The sequence below is a fragment of the Oryzias melastigma genome, linkage group LG17 (assembly GCF_002922805.2).
Source record: "Oryzias melastigma strain HK-1 linkage group LG17, ASM292280v2, whole genome shotgun sequence".
In the NCBI taxonomy this organism is placed as follows: Eukaryota; Metazoa; Chordata; class Actinopteri; order Beloniformes; family Adrianichthyidae; genus Oryzias; species Oryzias melastigma.
In genome coordinates this window covers 29,359,080-29,371,821 of record NC_050528.1, presented here as the reverse complement: position 1 = coordinate 29,371,821, position 12,742 = coordinate 29,359,080, and the positions used below count along the sequence as shown (strand labels likewise).

General features: G+C 37.4%; 1 protein-coding gene across 1 annotated transcript in view; it reads left to right on the top strand.

The window, feature by feature from the left end:
- Positions 1-12,742, top strand: part of st6galnac5a (ST6 (alpha-N-acetyl-neuraminyl-2,3-beta-galactosyl-1,3)-N-acetylgalactosaminide alpha-2,6-sialyltransferase 5a) — a 64,728-nt gene that overhangs the window by 33,567 nt on the left and 18,419 nt on the right. The window contains exon 3 of the mRNA XM_024281930.2: positions 6,314-6,726. Coding sequence (XP_024137698.1) covers positions 6,314-6,726 — 413 coding nt within the window. The remainder of the gene's footprint in view (positions 1-6,313; positions 6,727-12,742) is intronic.

The following is a 12,742-nucleotide window of genomic DNA, read 5'->3' as shown; positions in this document are numbered from 1 at the left end:
ATCCATCCAGATTTGTGCTGCGTGTTTTTCTCAGGTCAGAAAGTCAGGCAGGAAGTCAGACGGTGATGGCTCCTGCAGCTCAGTGAAGGACAAGCTCAGTGGAAGCAGATGAGGCTTTGGATGCCCACAGAATGAGGAAGCAGAAACCAGTGGCCTCTGCTGTCTGAGCCTGTCGCTCCAGCAGGCAGACGGAGAGGTGACGATCGGGTTCTGTTCGCCTTTTTGGACCTTTTTTGTTAGTTATCTACCTAAGGCTGATGGGCGATGGACCTGGTAAAAGCAGCACAAGAACAAACCTATCCTTAACCCCTTCATGTCTGAATTTATTTACAATTACAGGATATGAAAAATATTAGTTTTATGGTACTAACAAAACCAAGAGTTTAAAATAAAATCTGTATAGCATTTAACAAACATGAGGATGTTTCAACATCCCATAAACAAACATGGCATGGATGTAGACATGTATCTAAAAATAGACAATAAAACAAAAAAAGACTAAGAGGGGAAGTAAAAACGTTAGGAAAAAGACAAAAGCAGTCAGTTCTTCACTTTTTTTAAGTACAAAAATGCTTTTAGCTTCAAATATTCTAAAATATTCGTTTTTTTGTTGTTTAAGGTGAAATCCTGGATTAACCCTTAATCACCTGAGGCTAAAACAGAAAATCTTTATTATACTGCAACTTTTCAACCTTTAACACAATAATTCCAGTGATTGTGGAGGAGAAAAGCAGCGTGACAATCTACTGGAATTACTGTGTTAACAATTAAAAAAATTACAGTAAATAAATGAACATGAACACTGGAGCTCCAGTGTTAAAGGGTTAACAAACTACATAAAATAGTTAATAATACTCCCTCTACTACTATTTTAATTCTGTTTGTTTAAAAAAACTTAGTTTAAAACTTTTAGAAAGAAGAACCTTCATTTGCCGAATATTTTTACAATAATTTGTTGAGTTTTCATTATTCCGTCTATTTAGCTTTTTTTATAAGGCCGGGAATCAAAAAAATAAATAAATAAATAAATAAATAACTAATTAATCTCAAACCTTTGGAAAGAATTCATCACAATTGATCGTGATTATTTTTTTTCTTACAGTGGCCCTGAAGGGTCACAACACAACAATTTATGTTCACAACACTTTAAGTTCACAACACATTAAGTTCTGCGAATAATCATAAAATCAAATCACACACAAAACTACACATTTAGAACATTTATTTTTAAATTAATGCTGTCAATTAATTAAAAACTATATCAGATGAACTACACTTTTGTGTTATGATTAGTCACTATGAATTACAATGTTGTACTTGGTAAATGTGATGACAATATGCAGTTTTTGAACAAAAACAGACCAGAGAGAAAGTTTTCCTTCAGTTTTACTGTCTGAAATGTTAAATGTTACATTTTTTGTGTTGTGTTGACCCAGAAGTGTAATTTGTGAGCACAAAACACATAAGCAGAACTCTAAAGACTTTTAAGTCTGCAGTATTTATCCAAGAAAACAGAGATACTGACATACAACCATAAGAAACAAACCTTAGAATTAATCAATGATGTGTGGCGAGAAACAGACCTGGATGAGCAGGCAGGAGTGGAAAACCATCACAGTGATAAGAAAAAAGCCTTTTCTAACTTTCAACCAGTGAAGTGGACTCTTTAGTGGGGGGCAAAGCGTCATCTGAGTCTACAATCAAAGGTTGATTCCACTTAAACTCTGTTCACCACAGCCTCTGAAAACATCAGAGTATGGAGGAGTTTAGAAACTCCACCAGTGAAAATGATATCAGCCCAGAGAAGACGGATGAAAAGAGGAAAAGTTCCCTCTGTGCTGTTGATGGAGGAGAGTATGAACATCAATCAGATTTAACTGTCAAAATGTTTGAGGCGTTTATTGATTTTTTTGTACTCGCACAGCAAAGAAGAAGAGCAGATTTTAAGACAAGGGCAGCGATTCTCTTTTTTTCTCATGTTCAAGCTTTCTTCCTTCTCCCTTCTGTGTTTTCACCTCCAGTCACACTAAAGTAATCAGAATCCATTGTTCATGCTGGGGTTGTATTATTGACTGCAGCTTTGATCAGGTGAAGGCAGACACTGATGGGGAACATGCAGTTTAAATGTTGCAGATCTTCTAATTATGATCAAAGGTGTTTTGCTCGGTAAGAAGGAACAAAGCCGTGATATTGAACACATGAATGATACATGTGTTTTGAATTATGAACCATTTATTGCATAAATCAATGAACAACATTTTTTTCTGGATATTTGAGGAGAAAAGATAGAATCCACAGCATCTTGCAGCGGTTTATCTGTCTGAAGTCAAAGCGGAGGATGGGAGGTGTCGCATGTTCCGCAGTCTTGTCCCAACTGCTTCTCTCTAATTGCCTCACCAAATGTCCTGAAGTGGCCGTTCCAAACAGTAAGTCCCACTTAAATTCTCTGTGAGACAGAAAAGCAGGAATACGGCCTGCAGAGCCACTTAAAAGCTTCTGGGTAAAAATGGGATTTGTGACCTGCTCCGCCGGAGTCGCGACGCCGCACCCAGATTGACTGTCACGGCTGTGGCAGGTAGGAGAGGGAAGGGCAGAGAGGGATGAATGGCTGCTGCTGCCGGTGATGATGTAGACCACCAGGACCTCATTAGCTCAACATTTCATCAAACACCATGGCACCAGGGCGCTCTCACTGCCTCCATATATCTCTCCCCTGCTGCCCTCCTTTCTTTTTCCTGGTTTTCATCATTTCCTTCCACGTTCTGTTTCCCCCCCTCCCTCCCTTCGTCCCGCTGCTCTCCAGCACCTTCAGGTTTCATTAAGCAGATGAGTTCGTAACGCTGCTAATCTGCCACTAAGTCAAAGTCAGGAGATAATAACGATAATGACACATCCCCTCTTCTCTCCCTCCACATACACATTTCCACTGCAGCCGTAATCATTTGTTTTTGTTAATGCCAAGAAAATGTAAATTTGTTATGGCTATAAGAATGTAAATTCCTGCTGGGGCGATATTCCAGAGCGCATTATAGGGTTCTGCAGGCATGACTGTGATTTCAGCGCAGGGGTCTGCATGAAAACACCTGCACCCCCGGACACACCTGAAACACTAATTAAGAGTATGGCAGCTCACCACACCGAAATAGATTCATTCGATGATTTATGTGCATACTGGGGAGGAAAAGAGGCCATACTTGTTTTAAGATATGTATACACCACACACAGCAGCGTCTGTGACTGCTGTCTGATACCATCTTTAACGGTATCTTCAACACATCGCTTAATCCCTTCTGGAGTCACGGTGTAAGGTCAACATACAAACAGGAAGTGGGCAGACCAATTAGAAGGATTTCAAAATAAATTTGTGCTATTCTATCTTAATGAAACACCTGAGTTTCTCAGAAATTAGAATTTTCTCTGCAGGACGGTTGCTGCTTAGCAAAAACGGTACAGAAACTTCTGAATTTTTTAGCAGAGAATACATCTTAACTTCTACATGGTAAGATGTGTATAACTTAAACAAAAACACAAGTTAAAAACATCCCTGTGACACAAAAAGTCTTAGTTTGTTAAAATTAACTGTAATTTGTTAGTATTTTTTTTTCAGTTTAGTCAAATTAAAGTGAAGTGATGAAGTGGCTTCAATAACAAAACTTAGTGTGTGAACTATTTTTTTCTTAAAAAAAAAACAATAAATCCAGAATGCTGTGCGCATTCATTATTAGCAAAGACACATCTGTGAAGATCTAATCACCAGTAAACAGTTATGTTTGAGGAGGCAAACGTGACAAAAAGACTAAAAAGTGAAAAGTAGAAAAAAAAAACAGCTGGTTGAATGTATCAATACATTTAAACATTATTGTAAGATTTTTGTTTTTATGAATTAGGCTAAAACACAACTAAATACTCGCGGTTAAAACTGTTTTCAAAACTAAATACATCAAAACAAAATTTCACCACCATTAAAATTATAGATACAATGCAGCTGTGTTGACGTGGTGGTGGAGTGGTTAGCACTATCGCCTCACAGCAAGAAATCCTCGTTTCAAACCCTGGTGGAATATATAAGATATAAAATGCTTAACAATAATTACTGGCATCCAGCTGTCAGTGAGTTACTGTAAAATCTACAGCAGTTATTTTACAATGTAGAGAGCAGCTGATCAAGACTTTAACCAATCCTACAAATGATCTCAACTTGATTTTCAGATTTTCTAAAGTTCAAAATGAATAAAAAAAAAACAATACATAAAACTCTACTTGTTTTTACCATTTTTATTAGTGATAAGCAACCATTTATATCATATTTGGTGCTCACATTTCTGAGACCATGGTCCATGTTTTTTGTCCTGTAGTTCATCATCATTCCACTAGGGCAGGGGTGTCGCACAAGGGGCCAAAATCCTAAACACACGGAGCCGAACAGGATCAACATTTATTGAACATTCTAAAACAAAATTTTTAGAATTTTAAAAGCGTAACTTTTTGAACTTTTTGAAGATGCTGAAATTGATAGCTAAAAATGCTAAAGCTGAAAGCCAGCTAAAATATTAGCTAAATGGCAAATAAGCCTAAAAAAACAAAAACAAAAAAAACAGGTTAGCCAAAACAGCTATCATGTAGCTGAAAAAAATAGCTAAACTTCAAATTAGACCAAACAAACTAAAACTAAATACTTAAATTAGCCAAAACAGCTAGCATGTAAACATTAGCTTAACTCCAAAACAGCCTAAATCTTTTTTAAAAGCCTAGATTAGCCGAAACAGCTAGCATGTAGCTGAAATATTAGCTATACTTTAAAACAGCCTAAAAAAATCTTAGTACATGCCAAATAGTCCAAAAAGTTAGCAAAATGCCAATTTTGAAAACTTTCTAACCGTAACTTTTTAACATAATTATGAATAATAAAAATGCAGGAATATTATTCCAGAATAAATCAATTTAAACCTTAAAAACCTTTCAACCTGTCGTGTACCTACCTTTTTGCCCTACCTCTGTACAGTTTCATATTATTATTACTGTTAACTACGTTATATTTTACTGTTATTTATTTTGTTCTTATTTTTAATTTCTTTTCTATATTTTTATTGTGCCGTGCATTGCTGCTGGTGGACCCCCCACAATTTAACTGTTCCTGACAGTTACAATAATAGTCTTTGAATCTTTGAATATTTTACTTTCCATAAAAATATATTTTGTCAAAATGATACAAGTTAAAAATAATCATAAGATAACATCAGGCCATTAGTAGCAAAAAAATAAAATATAATTACCCATAGGGCCGGATCCGGCCCCCGGGCCTTGACTTTGACACCTGTGCACTCGGGGCAGTAGAAGAGCTTTTCCTTATCATTTCAAAATAGCTGCTTCAATTAAATCTCTGTAAAACAAGGCTTTGCTAATTTTGAAAACGTTATTGTGAGAATAACTCATCTGTTGTTATTCATTTTTTAATGGCTCTTTTCTGTATGGAAAGAAGCCAACACTTATTGGTAATTAATTCTTTATAAACAGCTACATCATGTTTAAAATTAGAGACAGTATAAGGTAATAATAAGGTATTTTTTCCTGAACACTCATCTCAATATTTTTGTATTTTAAGCTACTATTGTGAACAAAAACTCACCAATCACCCAATGAACCATAAGTGGTACCATCCATATCTCATGAAAATGAAAAAACTGCTAAATATTGTTGTGGATTTTATTAAAGGCTTTAAAAAACCTCTCAATTTCCAAAAAAAAAACAGAAATGTCAGTTCTTTAAAGTACTGGGCTTTACAGGATTAAAGACCGTTTGCAACCCACACAGATATTCCTTTTCTCCAACACTAAGGCCATTTTCTCCATGGATCATCTGCACATATCTTTCAGGCAAAGGCTCGCCTGTTTTTGCCTTTCTTCACCTGAACAGCCGGTTTTCACAGATCCAACAGAAAGTTGGGAGGTAAACACAAATTCTTGTTTTTGTATGAGTGGGAGTGAGATTTGAGGTGAGTTCTTTGTAGAACCTCAGGGTTTCTACCACATGGAAAGCATTTTGACAAGCTACATATGCCCCGGAGGCCCTGTCACTACATGTTTGTCAACAAAACACTTTCCCTCTCAAACACATGGTGAGCCTTCTCGCTGAAGTTGCCTAAAGTGTGCTTTTCTGTCTGCTTTGCATAATTCTCTTTAAACTTTAGCTAAACAGAACATCAGTGGATTCCTGCAAAAAAGTGTAGTCGATGTTGAAAAATAAGAGGTGGAAGTTTTTGGATTCAAAGCTGATGGTGTTTATCTGTTTTTTCTCCCCTCCCTCCATCGATCAGCCTCTCAGGATGCACTGCAGCACCTGCTCCCTGGTGACCAGCTCGGGTCACCTCATCGGAGGTGGGCGGGGCCAGGAGATCGACCGGGCCGAGTGCATCATACGCATGAATGATGCTCCCACCGCCAGAGGTTACGCCCGCGATGTCGGCCGCCGCACCTCCCTGCGTGTCATCGCTCACTCCAGCATGCAGCGCGTCCTGCGCAGCCGCCATGAGCTGCTCAACGCCAGCCAAGACACCGTGTTCATCTTCTGGGGCCCCAGCAACTACATGAGGCGTGACGGGAAGGGCCTGGTGTACAACAACCTGAGGCTGATGAACCAGGTGCTGCCCAAACTCAAGGTCTACATCATCTCCTGGCAGAAGATGCTGCAGTTTGATGAACTCTTCAAGAAGGAGACCGGAAAGGACAGGTCAGTGTGTTCTAAATTCAAATGGTAAATCTTATAATCAAGAAATGGAAATCAAGAAAGTCGTATTCTTCATAATAAAGCACACAGTGGTGGTTTGACAAGGAAAGCGGGTGGGAGAGACTTTGTACACATTCCTCTTATATTTAGTTATTTATGTGAAATGGACAAAAAAAATACACCCAGACATTAGAAGTTACCCCTAATTTTAAGCTGCAAATGTTTTGCTATGGAACTTTTTGTCTCACTGAGATTACTTTGCTGCTGGAAAATGTTTTCTTATAGAGAGAAAATAGACTCACTCCGATTTGCGCGGAACTGTAGTTTTGCGTAACAAGCAATTTGTGCATAATTTTTTAAAATTTGAGTGTGTAATTTGCTTCAAGCTGTTGTAAATTTAATTTGTGCATATTGTATTTTATATATATTTTTATTCATAAATTAAGAATGCATGCACTAATCCAAAGTTACGCACGAATCAAGAATTACGCATAAATCAGAGTGATACTAATTTCTTTCCATATTTTCAGCATTTAAAACCTGTAAAAAAAGAGATGCTGCCTTTAACAAAAAAAACATTTGAACTGAGTTTTTAATAGACATTTTTTAGCCTTTACAGAAACACAAACAAAAAATGTGCTTATTACCTCCCTCCAAATGTGTAGCGACATGATGGTGTGAGAGTTAGCGCTGTTAGCAGGTGATAATTGCCAATTCTGATTTCACTGTTGTGTGAAAGGGAATGTTTCTCACTTAGATTGCAGTGAGTCACAGCTTGATTTAAGTTGTTTTCTGAACCTTTAAAAAGAAGCAGGTTCAAAGAATGGATCAAAAGTTAACAATCAAACGTGCTAAATTTGTAAGAGACACACCAGAACCTAAAAGCACTTATCATGACATCTCTTAAACAAAGACTGGACATCTGGACGTTTATTTTGATCACAATAAGTTGTTACACCATTGAGTTACTCAGGAAAAAATTATAATAAAATTAGCTTAAAAGACTAGGCCATCTATTAGCCAGCTTTAGCGCACACTAGGATGTGGGAGGGGCCAGCAGCAGCACCTGATGCTTTCAAAAACATACAAGAATGGAGTAATTACTGATCTTGTTTACTTATTTGTTTGTGCACATATTTAATTTAAACTTGAATATTTTGAAGACATACAAGGAATCAGGAAAAATTCACCTGCTCTGTTCAGCACCAGGTATTTATCTGAGTCAAACTGGTGGAAGTTTTTCATGAAGATATTCTGATCCATTTGAGTGAATCGAATCCAATCGGATCGCTCAAAATGAACCAACATCGACTATGAAACAAATCATCAACCACAAATTGAATTCCACTTAAAATGAATGATTTCACCCCTAGTTTTTATGTAAAAACTGCAATCTTTTTTAAAAAGCATTTTTTCGTCTGGTTTTGATTTATAGTGATTTGAATAAAGACTAATTCTTTATATGTCCTCCATCAACAAAAAAATGCCACAAGAACATGTTAAAAACCAAAAGAACAATTTTTGTCAGAGTGGGTCTTTAAAGGTGGAAACTTGTTTAGCACGACAGAAAAATCTGTGCTGAAAAATACACAGAGCGGTTTATTTTCTAAAGGTGATGCTCATCAACTTGTATGAACGTGCAGTAAGCTTAATACTGTTGAAAAAATTGGAAATTTCTTTACCAAATAGTAGATAGTGCCGACTAACTAAATCCATCTCTTGTCCCTCTGGGCTCCTGTAGAAAAATGGCCGCCCAACCGTGAAAAACTTAAAAGGAGCAGCTGCTCTCTTTGAATTAAAATAACTTAATGAGGAAAAAAATCACCCAAAACGTGATGTTTTACATAATGAAGTATCATTAGTGAGCTGTCAATTACCAGACTGTTTGATGTTGAGACACAGTTCACAGCGCACAAGTTAGGTAAAGAAAATGATGTTTCTCCTCTCATAAACTAAGCTGCTCTTGCAGTTTACGGCACTAACAGTTTAGTGAGACGGTGCTGAACGTCGGATCAGAGGAGCTTTCTTCTCTACGGCGTTCCGTCCACGCCAGCGCCCACAACTCTTTGTCTAAAGCTGAAAAGCATTAAAGGCCTGAGCTTTAATGGCTCCGTGGCGAGTTCTTAGTCCAACAGCCATTAAAGCTAATGAAAACACAGGCGTACACAAGCTCTCTGCTGGTGTCTCCCTCCTCCTGTCTGACCCTTTTATCTGGGGAGTCCAGAGAGACTGAGGACAGACTCTGCTGAAGGGAAATGTCAAGCAGGGTATTTGCAGAATGCTTCAAACACAGCGACTTTAGAATCAGTATAACTATGGTAGAGTAAACATACACGCTGCTGCATTATTAGATAACATTTTCTATTGAAGGCTGCACCTGCTCCGGTGGTAAACCTGACTTTGTTGGAAGTTTGTTCAAAGACAACAATATGATAATAATATAATTGGAATGACAAAACTGTGACAAAAAGTGTTTTCCCTCTATTTAAGCAGCAATAATAGTATGTGGATAATCAGGTGTGGGACTGAAAACCCTGCTGGTTTATGGGTATTTAAATGTTAAGTGTGATGTGGGATGAATCACAGATTTTAATAAAGCCTGGATAGTCGCTCTGGAAAAGAGGTGTCCCTCTTCACCCTTTGTTCTAAATTACCAAATGTACCTCAGGTGGTGATTACAGCCGTTTAGGATTTGATTTTTACATTTGTTTTTTTTCTCCAGCTGCTGCTTTCACTCTCAATATTGTCTAATCGTGATCACTAACAGTCCCGCTGTGGTTTCTTTTGGACTCATCAGGGCCGCTCCTACTCTCCTGTCTGTCAAAAAGATGTCAGGCTAGATTGCTTTTAAAGAGAAGGCTGAGCGCATGAACAATAAAAACATGATACGATGATGATATTTATTAAAATAAAGATTGGTGGGGTTAACAAGCTAGTAGTTACCAGCTGGGAAAAACAGACGACATTTTTCAGCTTCTCTGAGATGATGTTAGTGTTTCAAAAAGACTCAACAACCGTAAAGCTGTGACTTAAAGACCTTGAATTTGCATCTGTCATTGAAGAAGAAAAAAGATAGGTTTGTATCTGAGGATGGTTCCTTGGATACAACTTTGTATTTCTCACTTCTCTTTAAATCTTCAATGGTAATAAAAAACTCAGTTTCTATAAAAACAGACGACATTAGAGTGGGAGTCTTAAGTTTATCCTTGTTCCTGTTTCTTCACCTTCGTGACACGTTTTCCTGCAGACAAAGACTGTAAAGAGTCAAATATCATTAAACATTCAGAGGAGTCTGGAGGAATAAGCTGTGATCTCTGTTCTTTAGACAGCACCGTATCAAGAACAGTAATTTACCTTCCCAAGAATGAAGGGTTGCTTCAGGAAACCTTTCTCTTTCAAAGCAGAATAACATTTATAAATAGTATCAACTTCTTCTTTTCTACTAGCTAAGCATTTCCTGACCAGAGTCAGAGATTCTCCTTTCAGACTTATTGTAGAATTTTGTTGTTTAAACATACTAGGACAGAGGTCTGCAACCTTTAACAGTAAAAGATCCATTTGGACTCTTTTTCTACTGATCAAAACCTAGAAGGAGCTGCATAGTCTTACTTTAGCCTTCAAGAAATTTGGATTTGCATTTATGATAATATAAATAATGTCTTATTTTTGGCACAAACAAAAGCACGAATAGAAAATGAACCTAGCAACTCTCAATTTTTTTTTTTTAAACCTGCAGCACCCATACGGGTCAATGTGATTGAGACATTAGGAAATCATGAGGGAAACAATGAAATAATGGCCTATGTCTGATTCATTCGAAAAAAAAATCTGCTTTGCTGTAAAGTGTTTGGGCTTGTCTGCTTCTCAATGTGACTGAATTTGAAAGAAAAGTCTGCATTAAAAAACAAGAAAGTTCCATTTGTGCCATTTGAGATGTGACCCCAGACTGTTTGTGGAGGAAATGCCCCAGACTGAATGAACTACGGAGCAACGATAAAAATCCTCAGACTGAAAGGATAAGCATCAGCAATTTACGCTTTTGTGGTGGAGATCTTCCTGCAGAACTTTAGCTTTAGAGATGTGGCACACACTATCTATCATGCATATTGTAAACTGGTGATCTATATGTGACGGTTCTCACATTTTAACAACCCGAGGTTAAAGCCTATTCTTAGCATTACAAAATGTTTGTGATTTGTACTTTACCTTTATGTATAGCAGATCACATATGGATATGTTTATATTAAGTTAAATAACATTAGAAATCCATTCAATAAAATACAATACTTTCACATTCTGCAAACTATTCAAAAATGTTGAATAAAACACAAAAAAAAACAGTTAACTTAGATTTCTTTTTTATAATTCTGCAGTTTCTGTATCGTCAGAATCTGAAAAGGAATGGATTATTATAGAGCAACCTTTAAAGGTCACGTTCACACCTTTGAGCTTAAAGTCGCTTTTCTAATAAGGTTTCAGCTCAAATAGATCGCAGGCAAACCTTTGGACCCACAGAGTGTCAACAGTTTTCTCAGCTGGAACGATGATAAAGGTGTGATTTGTCACTCCCAAAGTCGGTCTCACACTTTGAATTTGCTTTAATAAGATAGTGAGACTCCGCTCTGTGAAAAGCACAGCTAAAAGGAACATTTTAAGTTTCTTCCTAAAGGTAGAGTAGGGATCTGCCTTCCTCTTGAAACAAAACTGAGAGTTGATTCCACAGAAGAGGCGCTGAAGGGTATTTCAGGACCGGAGGGTCTGATGTCAGAAGAAGATTCTCAGATGAGGAACAAAATGTTTCAACTCTACAAGAAGAAGTCCAGTTGATAAAACAGCTCTGATAACTCCACCAGGAGGACTGAGAACCTTCACCCCCATGTTTGGTATTTAAATAGACTTGTATAAGATTTGACAACAGTTAGACGATTGAAGATTTATCTGTGTGGAGAAGAATTTAACATTTGATTTTGGATTGACATAAAAATGGTAAAAACTGAAGAACGGGTTAACTTCTGCCCAGTTCTCCTCACAACTGTGACCACATGATTAAAGATAAACAAGAAAACAAGTTTCTCTCAATAATTCTCCAACCAGCCCATTGCTGCTGTTCATTGAGATTAAGGTTTGGACTTTAATACTCCAATGAGCTTTTATTTTTTATTCAACTCAGAAAACAGTTTTGTTGAAGGTCAGCTGTTTATCAATACTCTTAGCTTTTAGTCAACCAAACGTTGGAGGAGACCACATGCTTTTACTGAAGCATCTGATTGGTCAGTTTATTGTTTGAATAACTGGCGATAAAGTCAAAAAAATCCTAAAAAAATTGGGATTAGAAAGAATGTGCTAAGACGGAAGCATCAGAGCTAAAATGGTTATCCTGACAAATAAAATGACTGAGAAATAACTGTCTATTTCTCAATGAAAGTCTATGGGCCTTCTTGCAAACCACGGGTACTCTTGATTGGAACACAAGAAGCGCAGTCCAGTTCTTTCTTAAAAGTTTATTATTTTAGCATACAGCAAGTGCAACAAGTCAAAAAGCTGCCAAAGCTGTTTTCACAGAGGTGGTCAAATCTGCTAAATCCTTAATCAATACCAGAGCATTGACTGTATATGAGAACTGGAGCGAGTGAGTGTGACATCACTCATTTACCTCCAGCTCCAACTGTATTAAAGGGGCCCTACCATCATTTTTCTTAAGCCTATCAGAGTCAACTATATCTATATATAAGATCATATATTACTAAAAAATGAATTATTTATAGAATATTACGGATATTTCTTGCGTTTTTCCCTACCCGGAAGTAAAACAGTTCGATTCCTGAAGCTCCGCCTGCCGCTGAGTGCAGCTGCAGAGTCCGCTCCATGACGTCATCCTAGAGTCTGTGGCAGTATGTCTGTATTTCTCCCATGAAAATAATCCAAACTTCTTCAAAGATGGATGCACATATGATATATCTGCCTTTAGCAGGCCTCGCCATCGCTAGACGGCTTCACAACACACACACGGCTCCTTCAT